The sequence below is a fragment of the Bos grunniens genome, chromosome 20, assembly GCF_055505025.1.
Source record: "Bos grunniens cultivar Pamir isolate PY7600 chromosome 20, Bosgru_T2T1.0, whole genome shotgun sequence".
In the NCBI taxonomy this organism is placed as follows: Eukaryota; Metazoa; Chordata; class Mammalia; order Artiodactyla; family Bovidae; genus Bos; species Bos grunniens.
In genome coordinates, this window is record NC_141184.1 from 33,332,356 (window position 1) to 33,353,968 (window position 21,613).

At 38.7% G+C, this 21,613-nt stretch overlaps 1 protein-coding gene across 10 annotated transcripts in view; it reads left to right on the forward strand.

Annotated features, from left to right (window-relative positions):
• SPEF2 (sperm flagellar and cilia associated 2) overlaps positions 1–21,613 on the forward strand; it is a 208,077-nt gene that overhangs the window by 52,823 nt on the left and 133,641 nt on the right. For all 10 annotated transcript variants that reach the window (XR_015148649.1, XM_086361399.1, XM_086361400.1 and 7 more), the window contains 2 exons: positions 3,417–3,585; positions 20,163–20,382. Coding sequence is in view for 9 of the 10 variants with exons in the window: in XM_086361399.1 (XP_086217525.1) it covers positions 3,417–3,585; positions 20,163–20,382 (389 nt within the window). In the remaining variant the exon portion in view is untranslated. The remainder of the gene's footprint in view (positions 1–3,416; positions 3,586–20,162; positions 20,383–21,613) is intronic.

The window sequence follows — 21,613 nt, forward strand, 5'->3', positions numbered from 1 at the left end:
CTGGGAAAACTGGTCAACCACTTGTAAAAGAATGAAACTAGAACACTTTCTAACACCATACACAAAAATAAACTCAAAATGGATTAAAGATCTAAACGTAAGACCAGAAACTATAAAACTCCTAGAGGAGAACATAGGCAAAACACTCTCTGACATACATCACAGCAGGATCCTCTATGACCCACCTCCCAGAATATCGGAAATAAAAGCAAAAATAAACAAATGGGACCTAATTAACCTTAAAAGCTTCTGCACATCAAAGGAAACTATCAGCAAGGTGAAAAGACAGACTTCAGAATGGGAGAAAATAATAGCAAATGAAGCAACTGACAAACAACTAATCTCAAAAATATACAAGCAACTCCTCCAGCTCAACTCCAGAAAAATAAATGACCCAATCAAAAAATGGGCCAAAGAACTAAATAGACATTTCTCCAAAGAAGACATACAGATGGCTAACAAACACATGAAAAGATGCTCAACATCACTCATTATCAGAGAAATGCAAATCAAGACCACTATGAGGTACCATTTCACACCAGTCAGAATGGCTGCGATCCAAAAGTCTACAAATAATAAATGTTGGAGAGGGTGTGGAGGAAAGGGAAGCCTCTTACACTGTTGGTGGGAATGCAAACTAGTACAGCCACTATGGAGAACAGTGTGGAGATTCCTTAAAAAACTGGAAATAGAACTGCCTTATGATCCAGCAATCCCACTGCTGGGCATACACACTGAGGAAACCAGAAGGGAAAGAGACACGTGTACCCCAATGTTCATCGCAGCACTGTTTATAATAGCCAGGACATGAAAGCAACCTAGATGTCCATCAGCAGATGAATGGATAAGAAAGCTGTGGTACATATACACAATGGAGTATTACTCAGCCATTAAAAAGAATACATTTGAATCAGTTCTAATGAGGTGGATGAAACTGAAGCCTATTATACAGAGTGAAGTAAGCCAGAAAGAAAAACACCAATACAGTATACTAACGCATATATATGGAATTTAGAAAGATGATAACAATAACCCTGTGTATGAGACAGCAAAAGTGACGCTGACGTATGGAACAGTCTTATGGACTCTGTGGGAGAGGGAGAGGGTGGGAAGATTTGGGAGAATGGCGTTGAAACATGTAAAATATCATGTATGAAACGAGATGCCAGTCCAGGTTCAATGCACGATACTGGATGCTTGGGGCTGGTGCACTGGGACGACCTGGAGGGATGGTGTGGGGAGGGAGGGGGAGGAGGGTTCAGGAGGGGGAGCACATGTATGCCTGTGATGGATTCATTTTGATGTTTGGCAAAACTAATACAATTATGTAAAGTTTAAAAATAAAATAAAATTAAAATAAAAAAAAAAAAAAAGAAAAGATGCATATAGAGAGAACACCTTGTGATCACATCAGGACAGAATCACACAGCTGCCAGTCAGAGAATGCCACCCCTGGTAGAGACTGGAAAGGAGACTGTGAGAAGCGGGTTTCTCACATACCTGCTCCATGAATGCTTCTGTTGGGTGAGGCTGTGGAGATAGTCTCATCCATGCTGGCTGGGGGCCAGCATGAAAGGAGCTAGACGGTAATCAACTGTCCTAGGGGCAACGTTGAGTTTTCTTTTCACCCATAGAAGGATTATGTCTGTGTCAAATAGGTGACCTAAAAATCCCCTTACAGAGCACAAACTTAACTAGTAAGGTGAGGACTTCCTGTGTGCATTGTTTTTGACTATCATAATATTTTGTAGAGTCGTATACTAGTCTGACTTCTGTTACTCTCTAAATCCTGCTTTGTGAAAATTAATATTGAGAGAACATTGATTATATGAAGTCATTTTTATTTTAATGAAAAATACACAAAATTTTAAAATTCCAGGAGCATTAATATCAAACTTTGAAGGGGTCATTTGCTTTTAAGTGTCTTTTACTTGCAAGTCAATACAGTGTTTACACATATATGTTAAGATCTTTTTAGTCTCTACTACTAACTGTCAAGATAACGTTATTCTCTCTGTACTTTCCTAAACAAGATGTTATCAACATTTTTTTTTTTTTCCAAGAGCACAGGGATATTTTTGGTATCAGACTTCTTACATGAACTGACTTTTGTTAAGACTTAACAAAATTATCAATATTCAGATAAGAGAATATTGATTCAGTAATTGCCACATTAAGTTTTTGACAATATATAAGTTGTTAGTCATTTCCTTCAACGCAGGAGCCCATGCCATTTTAATAATTCTTATGTTAGAATTTTTCTGTGCCTGAGTATATTAGTTTAAAAACTTCATATCTCTGTAATCTCTAATAAATATAAATATTTTATTAATGGAAAACAAAATATATTTGAGGTTTGCATTTAATGAAAAACTACTGTTGTGGATAAAAATACACAACATAAAATTTACCATTTTAACCTTTTTTAAGTGACTTCCAACCCTTTCAAAGTTCACTAGCATTGGGTACGGTCACACTGTTGTGCAACCATTCCCATCATCCATCTCCAGAACTTTTTCATCATCCCAAACTGAAGTGATGTACCCATTACATAATAACTCCCCATTCCCCTTCCCTCCAGCCCCTTGTAACCTCTGTTCTGTTCTCCGTTTCTATGAATCTGTCTATTTTAGGTACCACATATTAGTAAAATCATATTTGTCCTTTTGTATCTGGCTTATTTCATTTTAGTATGATGTCTTCAAGGTTTATGCATGTTGTAGCATGTCTCACGATGAAATACAGCTTTTTAGGTTGTAATTTCAAGCTCTAGTCCCACTATTTTTAGAGAAATGCATCTGAGTTATGTTAGGCTCTTTCCTTCTTTTGCACATTTTGTTCCTCTTGGAACTATTTTTTGATTACTCTGTCCTGACTACCTCCAAGTCATTCATCTGACTTAAATAGAAAAAGTACTGAAAAATAATTGCAAAGGTTACCAGATGTTCAGTGACAATAAAAGCCACCATACCTTGGATTTTTCTGTTACAATTACTTGCAAATATGCAAACTAGTTATCATATTAAAGGGGCCTTGGAAAGTATTTAGTCTATTTTGCAAAAGAGGACACTGATATTGGAACAGTTAAATGATATTCAAAGCTTGTACAGCCATTTAGTATCACAGCTGGAAATCAAAGAACCTAAGTTTTATGATTAGTGGTCATTATGTTTAGATATAGTGTGCTTTTAGTGCACAGTCAAAGCAAGTTTGGCTTTAGGTAACATTCATTCATTCATACTACTAAGTTTCAGCCATTTTACTGGCTGTTAGGAATGTCATAGTAAGTGGAACCTCTGGCCTCAAATAGCAGACCCTGGGAAATGAACATGGTAATAGAAAGGCTAAGATTTAAGATGTGTATTTAAGTAACCATTGATTTATCTCAACCTTTTTTTTTTCCTTTGTTGCTGTAGCCTGATCCCATATAAGTTGATGCATGATTGGAAGGAACTGTTTTTTCATGGAAAACCCATATATGAGCAAGCCTCTCTTAGACATCTACCAACTAAGCTCTCTGCAGAACACCTTATAGAACTGGAGAAAAGGAACTTGCTAGATAACAATGATTATGAAGAATATAAGGTACCTATCAATGTGGAATAATTAAAGAGCATGCAACATAATAAATGCCATTGCTTTAGCATTAATTTTGTGATATTATTTCTCTTCATCTCTATTAAATAAAATGGGGTGTTTTGTGTTCCCTTAGTTTAATTTGTATTTATAGTAATAACTTAAATGCCTAGCCTATTCATAATCCATTATCTATTACTTCCAGTAATATTGGAGAGTGGTCTGAAATAAAACTAAGCATAATGCAATAGGTGGATTTCAGAAGTTTGAAGTTTTTAATTTATTCATTAGCAGTTTTCTTTGTGTGAGCTATCTACCTTTGCTTCAAAACCCCTGGTTAAATGTGTTTTCCTAGTAATTTATCTACATAGCATATTGCTTTTAGAGGAAAATAAGAGGGGAGAAGATCTGAGTTTTTGAGTGACATAGATGCATTTTTATTCAATAATTTGATTCAGTGGTTTTTTTTTTTTTTTTTTTTTTAATATGGGTGCCAGCTGTGCTTCTTAAAAGAGCTGCTGAAAGACCATTGGGATAAACCAGACTGAGATCTCATTCCTGGCACTGCCAACTGCTAACTATGAGGCCTTAAGTGCTAAGAGTCTTGATTTCATATCTGATATATGAAATGGGGATACCAATATGACTACCTTATTGTGTTGTTGCGAAACTTGTTTAAGATAATATGTGTTAAACACTTAGCCAAGTACAATACATGTTGAATGCACATGCTGCTGCTGCTGCTAAGTCGCTTCAGTCGTGTCCGACTCTGTGCCACCCCATAGACGGAAGCCCACCAGGGTCCCCCGTCCCTGGGATTCTCCAGGCAAGAACACTGGAGTGGGTTGCCATTTCCTTCTCCAGTGCATGAAAGTGAAAAGTGAAAGTGAAGTCACTCAGTCGTGTCCGACTCTGTGTGACCCCATGGACTGCAGCCCACCAGGCTCCTCCGTCCATGGGATTTGCCAGGCAAGAGTACTGGAGTAGGGTACCATTGCCTTCTCCGTGAAAGCACATAATATGTACTAATTTCTTTCCTGACCACCCTGCCCTCCCTATCCCACTTCATCTCACCTTTAGCAGGAAAGATGTGAAACAAATAGCTATGGGATAGAAGTTCTGGAGAAATATGATTGAATGAGTTTTAGAAGGGTAGTAAGTACAATATGAAAAAAAAAGATAATTTGACCCAATCATTTCCTGATATTTAGCAAATACTCAATGTTTATTGAAAGAAGGCACAAATAAAATGAATGAGTGACAATAAACAGGGCAAAGTGTAAAATAACACTAATATGAAAATATTAAAAGAAGATAAGCATTTTATAAAGAGAGAGACTTTGTTGTTATTATGAGAAACTAAATGTATATCATATTTTAATTGGGTAAGTCTATATATACATCTCACTAAAATAATTGCTTATTAAGGATTGACCAGAACCTCATAGGATATATGTTCATATTTATTTGCATGGTCATAGAATTTTGGCATCCCACTCCAGTACTCTTGCCTGGAAAATCCCACGGACGGAGGAGCCTGGAAGGCTGCAGTCCATGGGGTCGCTGAGGGTCAGACACGACTGAGCAACTTCACTTTCGCTTTTCGCTTTCATGCATTGGAGAAGGAAATGGCAACCCACTCCAGTGTTCTTGCCTTGAGAATCCCAGGGATGGGGGAGCCTGGTGGGCTGCCGTCTATGGGGTCGCACAGAGTCGGACATGACTGAAGCGACTTAGCAGCAGCAGAATATTCTAGATCTAGTATGTCAACCTAAAATACAATGCTCCCTAATAAAATTCTTTGACATTCTTAACCTATGTGAAGGTATTTATTTCCACTGTAGATTCAAAGTCATTTTATTTGACAGATTTTGCTGACTCATGAAATACTTCTTTCTGAATTATTTCTTAACCAGATCTATCTTGTTGCTTTCATAAATCAAGAGACCTGGTAGTCTGCAGCTTAGCAAAAACTTGTCTTTTTAACTTTTTTTCTTGTTTGGGAAATTGTTACCACAGGAACATGCTTGTCTTAGCCACATCCTGAAGCAGCTGGTACATTTCTTTTGCAGCAAATTATAAACATTTTTTAGGAGTATGTGAACGTCTGATAATGCAATGTATTTTGTTTCTGGATTTTGCTGTTGTCCTGGAAGTGAATATTACCTTAGAATATCTGATACGTGTTTATATACTGTGTTCCTTTTGACTTTGTGATAGAAACTATACCATATACGGGTGTTAACGGATGTATTGTAAACAGTCCTTTATTATTCCCTATTATTAGAACTTTCATTTCTTCAGATACTTGTTAAATGTTTTGCATTTAAGTAAAAAATAAATGTCTCAACTTTGAAAATACATTATCTGGCTTAAATCAGTTCAGTTCAGTTCAGCTGCTCAGTCATGTCTGACTCTTTGTGACCCCATGGACTGCAGCACTCCAGGCTTCCCTGTCCATCACCAACTCCCAGAGCTTGCTCAAACTCATGTCCATCAAGTCAGTGATGCCATCCAACCATCTTATCCTCTGGCTTAAATAGTCTTTCACAAGAGACAGGGGATCAACACATGTGGCTTAATAAACATGGAACAGTTTTAGCAAAGTGCTAACTTTGCTCAGAATTTTTAATCCTTCAGCCAAATGCATAGCTTAAAAATTGATCTTCAAAAAGTTTACATTCTTAGCATATTTTATTAGTGCCTATAATCCACCATCCATCCATCCAATACCTTGGCCACCTAATTCGAAGAGCCAACTTATTGGAAAAGACCTTGAGTCTGGGAAAGATGGAGTGCAGGAGGGGAAGGGGGTGACAGAGGATGAGATGGTTGGATGGCATCACCAACTCAATGGACATGAGTTTGAGCAAACTCTGGGAGATTGTGAAGGACAGGGAAGTCTGGCATGCTATAGTCCATGAGGTTTCAAAGAATCAGACACAGCTAGCAACTCAACACCAGTATCTACCATCTGTATAGAACTGATGCTTCCTGGTTTTGAGATCATACTTTTAAAACTTGGTTAGAGAAAGCTATCATGTTTTTTAAAAAATGTAAATATTGAACCTAGAAACTAACATAAGAACAATTTTTTGCTCATGTCCATGTCATATATAGCCACCAAAAATTTGACTCCTTTTTCCTCACATTATTTCCCAATCATCATACTCTCTTCTTAGAATGGCTACATGTGAGAGAACTCTGGACCAGGAATGGTGTGGCCAAAAATATAATTTATCTCTCCTAAGAGGGAGGCAGAAGCCTCCTCATAGAGCCATACCCTACTGGGATTCCCAAGCAACCACTACAGGATAAGAAACAGTTGTTTAATGGAAAGTGGGGAGGAGTCCAAAATCCTATGGACCATGAACAACAGGCTAAGCCAAGAGCGCAACTGCTCCAGTTCAGTTGACAGCACGGCCCTCACACAGCAGCCACTGGTTCTCAGTTATTTGGTGGACTCCTGTTGGTAAACCCCAAACTCCCCCAAATGCAAATCCCTTCCATGCTTCTTACAGGCAAAGGACTCACAGGTCCATAGTATTTCATTTTAACATAAGCTGCTTATTAGCAATTAGCTACTGAATGAGTTTGAGTTACTATAACTGGGTATTCAAACTAAATTTAGCTCATGGCCATGGTTTCCTGCTGATGCAGATATTTCTAAGAAGTCCCTACCACAAAGCACTTGGCAATTTGAGGGCTCTACTGTGCATGCCCAAGAGCAAGGTGTAATTGGAATTCCTACAATTTGGAAGGAGGATATTTTGTGTCCAGCACATCATCCGTGTTGTCTGATGCTGGTCATAGTTTTTCATTGCTGTTATTTTTGTTTTCAATGAAAATTGCTATTTAATGATCTCTTGAGTTTGCTGTAGTTGTTAGGTTAACCCTACAATGTGTGTTGTAATGAATGTTTTTATCAGCAACACTTTGACTCATGATTTACATTAACTAGACTTTAAGATGTAGCTGTATATGTTAGGGTTTAACATTCATATTCTTGTCACTACTGCAGATATATCCCCAAATTTATTTATACAATAGAACTTATTATCACTGGATTTTTTTTTCCCACTTGGAAATAGGGTTGTGGGACTAAATGAGCCATGGGGAGGTCTGTCTTCCTATATAAGTTTCATCTGACTTATCTGGCCCAAAGGCACTATCCAAATACTAACTTCTTCTTACTCTCCAACTCCAGCCTTTGTTGTTTATCCAGTGGCTCTTTAGATTTGGCATTTGACAGCGGACTCTCCAGCCTAGCTCTTGTGTGGCTCTCTGACTTCCCAGTGAACAACCCAAATTTTTATGGTTTAGTATTTAATCAGGCTTCCCTGATAGCTCAGTTGGTAAAGAATCCTCCTGCAATACAGGAGAGCCCAGTTCAATTCCTGGGTTGGGAAGATCCGCTGGAAAAGGGATAGGCTACCCACTCCAGTGCTCTTGGGCTTCCCTTGTGGCTCAGCTGGTAAAGAATCCACTTGCAATGTGGGAAACCGGGATTCAATCCTTCGGTTGGGAAGATCCCCTAGAGAAGGGAAAGGCTACCCACTCCAGTATTCTGGCCTGGAGAATTCCATGAACTGTATGGTCCTTGGGGTCACAAAGAGTAGAACCCAACTGAGTGAATTTGTTCCTGTGAGCTGAATATCAGTTTGAAGCCTGTGTTACTCAGGAGGTGTTGCTGGATAACTGACTGAAGTAAAGTGATAGATTTTAGTAGATGAGTCTTAAGGTCATTGAAGAGGTCTTTTTTTTTTAATTGTGGTTGCTGTGTTGTTTGAGTGTGTATGTTTAAAGATATGCATTGTATTAGCTCAGGCTACCAAAAGAAAATACTGTAGACTTGGTGGCTTCAACAACAGGGATTTATTTCTCATAGTTCTGGGAAATCCAAGACCAAAATTCCAGCTGATTTGATTTCCTGGTGAGAACGCTCTTTCTGAATTTCTGACGGCCACCTTCTTGTCATGTCCTCACATAGAGGAGACATAAAGAGAACTTTGATCTCTCTTCTTCTTCTTCTTCAAAGGACCCTAATCCTGTCACGGAGCCTCCACCCTTATCAGTTCAGTTCAGTTGCTCAGTCGTGTCCAACTTTTTGTGACCCCAGGAATCGCAGCACACCAGGCCTCCCTGTCCATCACCAACTCCCGGAGTTCACCCAAACTCATGTCCATCGAGTCAGTGATGCTATCCAGCCATCTCATCCTCTGTTGTCCCCTTCTCCTCCTGCCCCCAATCCCTCCCAGCATCAGAGTCTTTTCCAATGAGTCAACTCTTCGCATGAGGTGGCCAAATTATTGGAGTTTCAGCTTCAGCATCAGTCCCTCCAATGATCACCCAGAACTGATCTCCTTTAGAATGGACTGGTTGGATCTCCTTGCAGTCCAAGGCACTCTCAAGAGCCTTCTCAAACACCACACTTCAAAAGCATCAAATCTTCAGCGCTCAGCTTTCTTCACAGTCCAACTCTCACATCCATACGTGACCACTGGAAAAACCATAGCCTTGACTAGACAGACCTTTGTTGGCAGAATAATGTCTCTGCTTTTCAATATGCTATCTAGGTTGGTCATAACTTTCCAAGGAGTAAGCGTCTTTTGATTTCATGGCTGCAATCACCATTTGCAGTGATTTTGGAGCCCCCCAAAATAAAGTCTGACACTGTTTCCACTGTTTCCCCATCTATTTCCCATGAAGTGATGGGACCAGATGCCATGATCTTAGTTTTCTGAATGTTGAGTTTTAAGCCAACTTTTGCACTCTCCTCTTTAACCTCATCTAAATCTAACTGCCACCCAAAGGCCCCACCTCCAAATACCATTACAGTGGAGAGACACAACATATGAATTTTGGAGAGACAGAATTCAGTCCATTACATATGTGTTTATTCAAGACACATAAAATGTCTCAAGGTGCAAACTTACTAGTTAAGTAAAGAATCCCTGGTTTCTCTGTGGGAGAGGGAGAGGGTGGGAAGATTTGGGAGAATGGCATTGAAACATGTAAAATATCATGTAAGAAACGAGTTGCCAGTCCAGGTTCGATGCATGATACTGGATGCTTGGGGCTAGTGCACTGGGACAACCCAGAGGGATGGTATGGGGAGGGAGGAGGGAGGAGGGTTCAGGATGGGGAACACGTGTATACCTGTGGTGGATTCATTTTGATATTTGGCAAAACTAAAAAAAAAAAAAAAGAATCCCTGGTTTCAAATGAAATTGTTTCATGGCCTCTTTTGTGCCCTTCTGGGAAAGAAGTCTTAATGACTTACCTTCTGACTATGAAATTATGATGGTTTTATCTTTTAGTTTCAAACATGCAAGAATATATGTGACTGTTAAGTAGGTAGAGTAAATAGTTGCTTATATGATGGGAGGGGAGATTTTCTGCCGGGGCATTGTGCTCTAACAATTCTGCCAGCCTTTGTACCTGATGCCCCATATTATCATGTGTGCTGAAGACAAGAATGGATGCATCAGAGGAACCTGCTAAAATACAAACATTTCCCAAAGTAGATAACCAGAATCATGATCCACCTCTAAAATAGGAGCCAAGAAGGAAGCTTGTTACTGAACAGAATGTTCTCATGTTTGCCGTATGCATTTCATAGCTGTAATGTTCTTTTGTCTTTGCTTAAATTTTTGCCTCCAACTACCTAAGTGAAGTGTAAGTTGCTCAGTTGTGTCCAACTCCTTGCAACCCCATGTACTGTACAGACTGTGGAATTCTCCAGGCTAGAATACTGGAGTGGGTAGCCTTTCCTTTCTCCAGTGGATCTTCCTGACCCAGGAATCAAAACTGGGTCTCCTGCATTGCAGGCAGATTCTTTACCAAATGAGCTATCAATAAAGCCCAACTCTCTAAATTTCTCCTCAAATGGTAAGGCTTTCTAGACTAGGCTTCATCATGTAGCTGTGTCCTGGTAGAATCACCATTATGCCCTAGAATACTCATTAATGGCCATCAAGTGTACTGATACTAACTCACAAAGCAAAAAAATCATTGTATTAGTTTTCAAAAGTATACCTATAGATGGCTTAGCCCCAAGAAGGCTAACCCCCACTATTGTGGGCCAAGAACTTCAGATGACTGGAATAGGCTTGGCCAGAAGTCTGGCACTGTGCCTGTGGGGTATGTGTATTATGTAATGGAAGGGGAGCCTGGGTCACTGGTAGAGTGAAAAGAAAGTGAAGTCACTCAGTCGTGTCCAACTCTTTGCAACCCCATGGACTGTAGCCTACCAGGCTCCTCAGTCCATGGAATTTTCCAGGCAAGAATACTAGAGTGGGTTGTCATTTCCTTCTCCAGAGGATCTTCCCAACCCAGGGATTTAACCTGGGTCTCCCACATTGTAGGCAGATGCTTTACCATCTGAGCTACCACTGGCAGAGTATTTAGCTTCAAATTACTGGAGTTGAAGACAAACTAAGTTCATTGGAAAACCATGGTAGGAGCAGTTGAATTCAGGTAACAAGATCAAGGCATTAGACCAGAATAGGGAAATGATTTGCAAAATTAAAGAATTGGTACCTATATAGAAGTAGGATGGAAAAAGGAGTAAGAAGGACATAGCCAGAAAGAAGAGCCCTGGGTGACTGATATGAAGTTCACCATTCATTGTTATTTGCTCTGGATCACATAAAATAGGGAGAATCTAATTCTGCCCCTGGCTCCTTCTCATCTAGAACCAGCCAAGACAAGGTGGTGAAAATCTTCCCTTGGCTTCCTGATTTTCTTGTTCATCCTTTGCCTACTTTGACAACTATAGGATCCAACTTCTGTACCATAAGTCCAACTTCTCTTCAATCAACTGCTCAGACTTCCCATCAAGTATTTTAGAGATAGCTCTAAGGATCTGGTAGATAAATATAGCCAGAACACAGTGGGGTTAGTAACCTCAAAAAACTTTAATGGATCCAAGAAAGTCTTTGACTTTTGGTGTTGGGCAGATGTGTTGGGCTGAGGACTAGAGAAACTTCCATCCAAATGATGCCTTACTCCACCACTCCTATCCAGTACCAGGGTCTGTCAGCCATATCCTTGAGTACACTGACCCTACAGTAGCCTTTCATTCATTGGTCAATGCTATTCCTAAGCTATTTTGGAGTGTTGTATACCTCTTTGGTGGCTCAGATGGTAAAGAATCTGCTTACAGTGCAGAAGACCTGAGTTTGATCTGGGTCAGGAAGATTCCCTACAGAAGGGAATGGCAACCCACTCTAGTATTCATGCCTGGGAAACCCCATGGACAGAAGAGCCTGGCAGGCTACAGTCCATGGAGTCACAAACAGTCAGACACACCCAAGCGACTAGCACTTTCACACCTCTTTGAGATATCAATGTTTAGTAGTGAAACATGAAAATAGAGTGACAGTGGTCATTCTTATGAGAGAAGGTATGCTGTTTGGAAAAACCGTGTGAATTTTGCAGTGACAAGATTAGAGCAAGTCATAGTGTCTCCATGCTTTGTGACATTTGAGAACTTCTAACCAAGCCTGTCTGACTGTCCCTGGCTGGTCAATGGCAACAGATGGGCGAATTCCAATGTAGAGGCCTCTGGAAAAGTTCTATGGTCTGCAAGACCATAGATTTTAGTAAAAAAGTGATCTGGAGGGAGACTGCCACCTCTCTGATGATGAACAGAGCATAGTTTGAGCATCTAAGGGAAGATTACTGTTTTAATGAGGGTAGTCACCACCACCAGAATTGTTTGTAGCACAAAGAGAGATCTGATACAAAGTCCATTGTGATGCTGTCCTAAGGGCACTTGGACATCAGGAGAAATGAAGTAACTTTATTCTTATTTTGTTTTAGACTCAGGCAACTGAGCTTTGAAAAGTGCTAGGCTAGCTACACAGCTGCTGCAACTCCCAGGGTGTCACATTCAATGCCTTGGAGGGCCATCTGGCTTGCCAGGTCACAGAATGAACCAGTAGTGGGAGCCTGTCATTTCGGGGCAAATAAGGTATTCTTTCCCATGATCTCAGTGGGTCACTTTGCGTATGTGGAGTCAGACTGCTAAGCAGAATCTCCTGCCTGCTGTTCACCTCTGATTTGTCCTTGCATTTCAGTAAAACTGAAATGTGTCTGGAACAGGAGATCTCTTAGAGTGGCTTCATCTCAGTTACCCCTGGTAATCAAACCTGAAGACAAAGTATCAGCCCAGTGATTCCAGCTGCATGACTTACAAGTAATTGGTAGCTCAGAATTTTGGAAAAAGAAGCCTGTTGTGGCTCACAGCTGCTGAGCTTGCTGAATTTCTAAACTTGTCAGAAGCTAGAGTTATTGGATTGCATAGGGAGGTGTCATGTGGGCTTGTAGGCTTTGACAGTGGTCTTTGTCACTTTCTTGGTGACTGACCATAGCCAATTTGAATTTTCCTCCTTCCCTCCCATCTACAGCCATATCACCCTAAACGCACTCGATCTTGTCTGAATTTTCCTCCAAAAATAACCATAAGGATGGTACATGGATGTTGTTATCCTGGGTCTTCTTTTGTGACAGGCTAGAAGTAAACATGTCTGTTTCCATAGTATAATATTGGAGAAGACTGGGGAAGACTGCCTCTGGGACAGAAGTGAGCAGGCTTCTGAGTGAAAGCCATTATAGGATCAGAACCAGTTCTTCAAATTTCCTAATGAGCCAGAATTAACCATGGGATCAATTGATAGGAAGGCACTGGCTATTCACAGTGCTGCTTCTAGCCAGAACAGTCTTCAGCTGAGCAGAGCAGGTGAAGCTGTGATAACATCTGCTTTTCCTTTGTTACCATGGGTGACACTAGCACTTCCTGGCCACAGATAAGATGTGGTCCAGACTGAGCAATCTAGCTTAGAGGGATGTGGTGGCATACCTTCTCCCCGGAGGTGCACCCATGCCAACATCAGTCAGTGAGAGCTGCCCAGCACCATGCCCCTGCCTCATCTGGAAGTCAAGGGCCAGTCTGTCTGGCAAGAAGTCGTAGCCAGACATCTGACCACACTCTGACCTGACTGGGGGTCAGGTGACCTTAGAAAGGCTGCCAGTCTCACTCAGCCAGCTCATCTTTTCAGGTTGTTCTGAGTTCTTCTTGGAACTGGATCTTGATACAGAGCCTGTTACATGACAGCTCTTGGAAGAGAGGTCAGGATTGAGCTGCCCATCACCTAACTGGACCTCTTTTCTTCCTCCTTGTTAGAGGCAAAAGAGCACAACATCCATTTTTCCACCAATCTTTCCCATCTTTGATAGGAACCTGCCTCTCAAATAGGTCCCACACAGTAGTCAAGCCCTGTAGGGTTGCCAGTCTACATGAGCTGAATTTCCCATCTGGCAGAATACCCAAGGACCCTTTCTTCTTCTGAGAACTGGGGGTGGTTATAAGAAACTTTAAAGTCTGAATTACAAACATAAGCAGTTCCTCCAGATTCCCTCAGGGTTTGGGGGTGGTTGGAGGAGAAAGTCTGGGACAGCAAGGCAAAGGTCAGAGGCTCCAAAAAGCTACCAGGTTGTACCTTAGTACTTCCCTGTGGAATTTGGTGTCTTACTGAGTGCCAGATCCTCCAAGCACAGTAACCGGAATGCAGCTACTAGACTTTCCATGTTGCCATAATAATAGATGTGCTTCTGTGATATCTGATTCCCTCTGGTAGGAGACAGGACAGACCTGAACAGAAGGTCAGCCATGAGAACTAGCTCCAGGGCTCATTGAGTTCTGAGCTGGAACAAAGGTGGTCAAGATAATTTACCTGAAGCAGTCAGAAACAGGAAGAGACAAAGGTGGGATCAAGCCAAGTCCTTTGAGCAGGCCAATGATCAAAGCTGAGATTGGGTAAGAACCAGACTAGAGAATGGAGATGAAGCCAGACATCAGAAAGCTAGCTTTCTGACTGGAAGCTAGGCAGAACTGGAACAGGCCAGGACTCAGATGAAAGGCTTGGAAGTTAATTGCCACAAACAGAGCTAGAATTTCTGCAGCTTACTTTTATTATCTGCCAGTCACGTGGAATACCCTGAGTCAACGTAATCTGTGAGACCCAAGACAAATATCCAGTTAGGAAAATGAAACTAACCAGATCATAATAGCTTGCCTTAGAGCAGACCTTACCTATTCATTCAGTCAGGCTGCTCCTTACCCCGCCTCAGCACCCTGTAAAAATCTCTGGCAGAACTTCGTACAAAGTCCCACTTTATAAATTCTTTATAATTTAGTACATTTTAACTGAGATGCTTCCTGCTGCCATGAAAAAGGATGCCTTGGTTTAACGGAGAAGCTCTTTGGAAATCATACTACAAGCTGTTGCTTCCACACACGCTTCCAGGGTTAGCTAGTTTCATGCATTGTGGATTCTTGTTAACTTCCATCTGTGAGGGTGGCTCTTGCTGATCTTATCCTAGATTTTAGGTTGGCTTGTGTCTATCTTATTTGGAGAACTAAGTCATCCTTGTATTTAATCAAAATTAATAAGAGGCCATATCCATGTATTCACTCATTTATTTCGTTCACATATATTGAGCCTACAATTGATTGATTCACTCATTCATTCAATAAGTATTGAATGCCTATTAGGTTCCAGCATGGTTCTGGGAATTGGGAATAAAAAAAAAAGAACCTTCAAAAACAAAGTCTCTTTAGCTCATAGCCATTGTCCTTGAACTAGTCATCTTTATTCTGGCCTAATTTCCCTCTTTTTTCAGTTTTCCTTTTCTCTCATCATGTTCTTAGTCCAACCTGACACATCTCCCTTTACTTACCCTTTATCTTTAGTCTTATTAGGAATTTCACAACTGTATTTTTAAGGTGATGCTGTAAAATATGTTATACCAAATCCTCAATCTGTCCGTCTCCACTGGTCAGGCTTCAGTCCTCTGCCTGACCTAAGCCTTCAGTTCTCTTCATGGTCAACATTCTATCCCATTGTGTCTGACCACATTCTACAACTAACCAGTGAGGGAAGAGGGCTTTATTCTGACCCCTTTGTGAGGACGCATGCCTTTCTGATTACAGTGCACTTCTTGTTGGGCAAAAATGTGGCTGCTGTCTCCCTTAAGGGTATTACCATGTGTGCTTCAAGCAGCAACAGGAGAACTTCTATTAATAGTCAAGCATTCAAAGTCAGTGGTCACACAGGCCTTTCACTCAACCTTTATAACAACCCTGTGAAATAGATATTGTTATCATACAAAGATGAAGGAATTGACAAGAGTACAAAGCACTGAGTACTCATTCAGTCATGTTTGACTGTTTATAACCACATGGACTTGTAGCCCACGAGGCTCCTCTGTCCATGGAATTTCCCAGGCAAGAATATTGGAGTGGGTTGCCATGCCTCCTCCAGGGGATCTTCCCGAACCAGGGATTGAACCACATCTCTTTCATCTCTTGCATTAGCAAGTGGATTCTTTACCACTGCGCCACCTAGGAAGTCCTCATAAGTTATTAATAAGTGCTTTAATATCTCTGATTAGGCAACAAACCCACATTTCTTTCCTTTTTAAGTACATATTTTTATCTGTACAGTTCTTTTTATGCTTCAACTTTACAACCATTTGTGATATCCTGAAGGAAAAATAAATAAATAGCACTAACACTTTTGTTTCATTACATTAAATCAGATTACTTTGGAGAAGAATTAAGTGGCTTATAATTTTGGACTTTTTTGAATTTCTCTTTATTCAAGTCATTTTTCTTACACTCGTCAGTAGAAATGCGAGACTGCTTATGTTATATATTTCTCATCAATTCCAATTATTTTTGTCAAAGTTTCTAACTGCAATTTAAAAAGTTGACTTATGCTAAGTAAGCAGAAAAAATATCCAAAATATGTTAGGTAGTTCAGTGACTCAGTAGGTTAAATTCAAGAACCATGCTCAAGGTTAAACTTCCAAGGAAAATTACCAAAACCATCACAGCAAGATCTGATGAGAAGACTGTCACCAGCACAGAGCACTGGAAATTCAGGTTGTACCAGCTACCTCTGCACCAGGAACTCAGCTGCTAATTCTAGGAGCGCTACTACTTTTTCTTTTCTTTTTTAAAATTTTGTTGATATTTACAATGATGTGTTAACTTCTGCTGTCCAGCAAAATGCTTCAGTTATAAATATATGTGCATTCCTTTTCATATTCTTTTCCATTATGCTTTATCACAGGCTATTGATTAGAGTTTCCTGTGCTGTACAATAGGACCTTATTAGTTATCCATCCTGTATATACTAGTTTGCATCTGCTAAATCTGCTAACCCTAAACTGCCAGTTCTTCCCTCCCTCCCTTGCCTCCCCCTTGGCAACCACAAGTCTGTTCTCTGTGTCTGTGAATGTGTTTTGTAGATATGTTAATTTTCTACTTCTTTCTTTATCTTATTTGCATTGGCTAGAACTTCCAGAATAATGTGACTATTAATGTAAATGATGAACATCTTTTCCTTATTCCTACCTTTAATAGAAAAATGTGTTGTTCACTTTGGCTCATCGTTACATATTGGTAAGATATGTAAAAAATGTTAGGCCACTCATCTTCAGTTTGTAGCATACTAAGAAATTTGTTTAATTTTTTTTCTCATCAGAAATGAATTTTGAATTTATCAGATGCTTCTTGGTCAAAATGATCATATGCTTGTATTTTAACCTATTAATGTGATATATGATAGGTTTTCTCATTTTTAACCTTCCTTATATTCATGAAGTAACTTGTATTCAGTCATATAGTATAAAGGTTTTGAGCACATGTTCTGCAGTCAGTCTGCCTGAGTCCTTACTAAGCTCTGCCATTACTATTTATTGTGACTATGAACTTCCCAGGCGGCACTATAGGTAAAGAACCTACCTGCTAATTCAGGAGACGTGAGACTCAGGTTTGATCCCTGAGTCAGGAAAATCCCCTGAAGAAGGGAATGGCAACCCACTGCAGTACTTTTGCCTAGAAAAATCCCATGGACAAGGATCCTGGTGGGCTACAGTCCATGGGGTCACAGAGTCAGATATGACTGAGTATATGAGCACACACACACATAGACAAATATAACTTAGTTTCTATAATTCTCAGGGTTTTCTTCTGCAACATTGGCAAGATAATTATACTTATGTAAGAGTTATGTGAGAATCATTAGAAATAATTCATGAAAACAGCAGTATATGGGATATACTGAATGTGTAGTAAATGTCAATTAATATAATTGTTTTGTCTTAATATAGGCTGGTTTTTGTCAGTATTTTATTCATGATTCTTGCAGTATATTTGCAAATGAGATTGGTTTGTTATTTTCTTTTTTGGATGCTGTTTTTGTCAATGATCTTTGATACCTTTTTAGTATCAGTGTTACATTAGTCTCACCAAGCAAACCGGAAAGCTATCTTCTTCCATATTTCAGAAGACTTTTAAATAACATTTAAATTTCTGTTTAAGAAATGAAAAAAATTTTTTTTTTCTGTTAGCAGTGTCATCAAGTTTCCTAGATACAGTTCTTCAATAATGTTTTTCTTTCTTTCATGCCTTTCATATTTACAAATATTCCTTTTAAATTAATTTTAATCATCTGTACTTTCTTAAAATATCATTTTACCACACATTAATAAATTCAAATTTATCATAGTAGAGTTGTATGTAATATTTTCTTAAGGATTTTTAAGTCTCCTTAAAATCTGTTGTTACCGCCTTTCCTATGTTACAAAATTGATACTTGCTATACTTCACCTTTGTGCTTAACTGGTAGCAATTTCATTATGATTAATATGAATAAGTTCTAGAATTATATCAATAAAAATATCTGAATAGTATTGCTCTCTAATTTATCAATCTCCATTATCATGATTTTCTTCCTCCATGTACTTTTCTGGTTATTTAAAAAAATTTTTTTCCTATTTTCAACCTTAGTTCATTTATTTTCCTTCCTTTTATTTTATTTTATTTTTTTTTCTATTCTTCAAGCAATTTTATTTTTATTTATTTTTTTTCTAATTTTATTTTATTTTTAAACTTTACATAATTGTATTAGTTTTGCCAAATATCAAAATGAATCCGCCACAGGTATACATGTGTTCCCCATCCCGAACCCTCCTCCCTCCTCCCTCCCCATACCATCCCTCTGGGCCGTCCCAGTGCACCAGCCCCAAGCATCCAGCATCGTGCATCGAACCTGGACTGGCAACTCGTTTCCTACATGATATTTTACATGTTTCATTGCCATTCTCCCAAATCTTCCCACCCTCTCCCTCTCCCACAGAGTCCATAAGACTGTTCTATACATCAGTGTCTCTTTTGCTGTCTCGTACACAGGGTTATTGTTACCATCTTTCTAAATTCCATATATATGCGTTAGTATACTGTATTTATGTTTTTCCTTCTGGCTTACTTCACTCTGTATAATAGGCTCCAGTTTCATCCACCTCATTAGAACTGATTCAAATGTATTCTTTTTAATGGCTGAGTAATACTCCATTGTGTATATGTACCACAGCTTTCTTATCCATTCATCTGCTGATGGACATCTAGATTGCTTCCATGTCTTGGCTATTATAAACAGTGCTGCGATGAACATTGGGGTACACGTGTCTCTTTCCCTTCTGGTTTCCTCAGTGTGTATGCCCAGCAGTGGGGTTGCTGGATCATAAGGCAGTTCTATTTCTACTTCCTTTTATTTTAGATCAAAGCATTTTAAGCTAAGGGACTATGAGTTTTCCTCTAACTACAGCTTGATTTCATCTCATATTTTTTGTTGTTGTGTTGTTTTTTTGCATTTTTATTATTATTATTATTATTTTTTACTTTACAATATTGTATTGGTTTTGCCATACATCAACATGCATCCGCCACAAGTGTACATGTGTTCCCCATCCTGAAACATGTATAATATCATATAAGAAACAAATCACCAGTCCAGGTTCGATGCAGGATATAGGAAGTTTGGGGCTGGTGCACTCGTCTCATATTTTAAAATAAATCTGTCATTTTAATATTTTTATCAATCTGTTATTTACAAATGTTTACAGTTTTAATTTTTCATTAAGAATCATTCAGAAAGGCAATGTTTAATTATTAAAAATAAAATTTATTTCTGGTTTTGGTGCACAGAAGTCAGAGAATGTGAACTGTATAGTTGTTGTTTTGTCTGTTTTACTTTTCCTCTAATTGTTTGATCATTTAAGCCATAAACTTAAAGAAACTGGAAGACAAATATAGGAAACTCAGAAGACAACATATTGGTCATGAAAATTCTCTTTTATGTATCTTTAAAATATTTAAAAATAAGTTTAGTATTTGCATACAGTAGCCAAATAACTCTTACTGTCTTTTATCTATCTACTGATAACATCAATTTAAGTGTCTTAATATTCAACTTGCATTACAATTTGTCTCAAGTCAATATGTCTACTTTCATAAAGTGTTAAGTATTTTAGAATTTATTTTTTATTTCTATATGGGAAGCTTATTTTTCACCAATATGAAAGTATTATGTTATTATTTATTTATGTAATATAACTATTTAAAGTACTGATTCACTTTTGTTTCTTATCATCTGTATTTACTTTCAGTTTCCTACATGCTTAAATTCCACTTTTAAGAATATTTCTGTTTTGTTTTATTATTATTTTTACAGAACATGGTTGGAGAATGGGCCTTACCAGAAGAAATGGTTGAAAACTTACCACCCTCCAACAATTGCATATTGGGCCATGTGATTCACAGACTAATTGAAAGTTCTCTTCCTCCTCAAGTTGAATCTACAGTACCTGAGTTACCTTCATTTGCTATAAAAGGATGCTTGTTGGGGAAAACCTTTAGTGGAAAAACTACTGCTCTAAAGGCTCTAGAGAAAAGTAAAATTTATTTTCTTTTTTTTCCCCTTTATTGATTTCTATTTACAGTGAATATAGCTGCAAATGGCTCTGTCTGTAGAAAACATACATGAAAATCTGCTAATACATTGGGAAGTTCTAGCATTAAGAATATTGTAATAAAGTGATCACATAACTTATTGTCCAAAGCAGACACTTTTAAGAGTATAGAGTCATGAATCAGAACTGTCCCAAGGAAACCTGGATCTATGAGCTTGCTATATAAGGATGATGTATAGTATAAAGGGAAATAATATCTTAAACCTTTCATCATAGAGTTTACTTAATTTTCCAATAGATGAAATATGAAAATAATAACTTGTTACAAATAGAAAAGATATAGACTTAAAATTATAAATGTTTTCATCCTTCACATCAATTGAGTTATTTCCCTTTCATGAACTTTTGGCTTTTTCTCTAGAAGTTCTTTCAATTAGAAGTGAAATCACAGATTTCCATCTATTTAATATTTTTTCTTTGATAATACTTACCTATTACTGTTGTTAATAAGTGAGTATTATCAAAGAAAAGCTAATTAAATAGAATATGCCAACAAATTCGGAAAACTCAGCAGTGGGCACAGGACTGGAAAAGATCAGTTTTCAGTTCCAATCCCAAAGAAAGGCAGTGCCAAAGAATGTTCAAACTACCTCACAATTGCACTCATTTCACATGCTAGCAAAGTAATGCTCAAAATTTTCCAAGATCAAATTGGCAATATCCATTGGATCATAGAAAAAGAAAGAGAATTCCAGAAAAACATTTACTTCTGCTTCTTTGACTGTGTGGATCACAACAAACTGTGGAAAAATCTTCAAGAGATGGGAATACCAGACCACCTTACCTGCCTCCTGAGAAATCTGTATGCAGGTCAAGAAGCAACAGTTAGAACCAGACATGGAACAATGAACTGGTTCCAAATTGGGAAAAGGGTATGTCAAGGCTGTATATTGTCACCCTGCTTATTTAACTTATATGTAGAATACATCATGAGAAATGCTGGGCTGGATGAAGCACAAGCTGGAATCAAGATTGCTGGGAGAAATATCAATAACCTCAGATATGCAGATGACACCACTCATGGTAGAAAGCAAAGAGGAGCTAAAGAACCTCTTGATGAAAGTGAAAGAGGAGAGTGAAAAACATAGCTTAAAGCTCAACATTCAAAAAACTAAGATCATGGCATCTGGTCCCATCACTTCATGGCAAATAG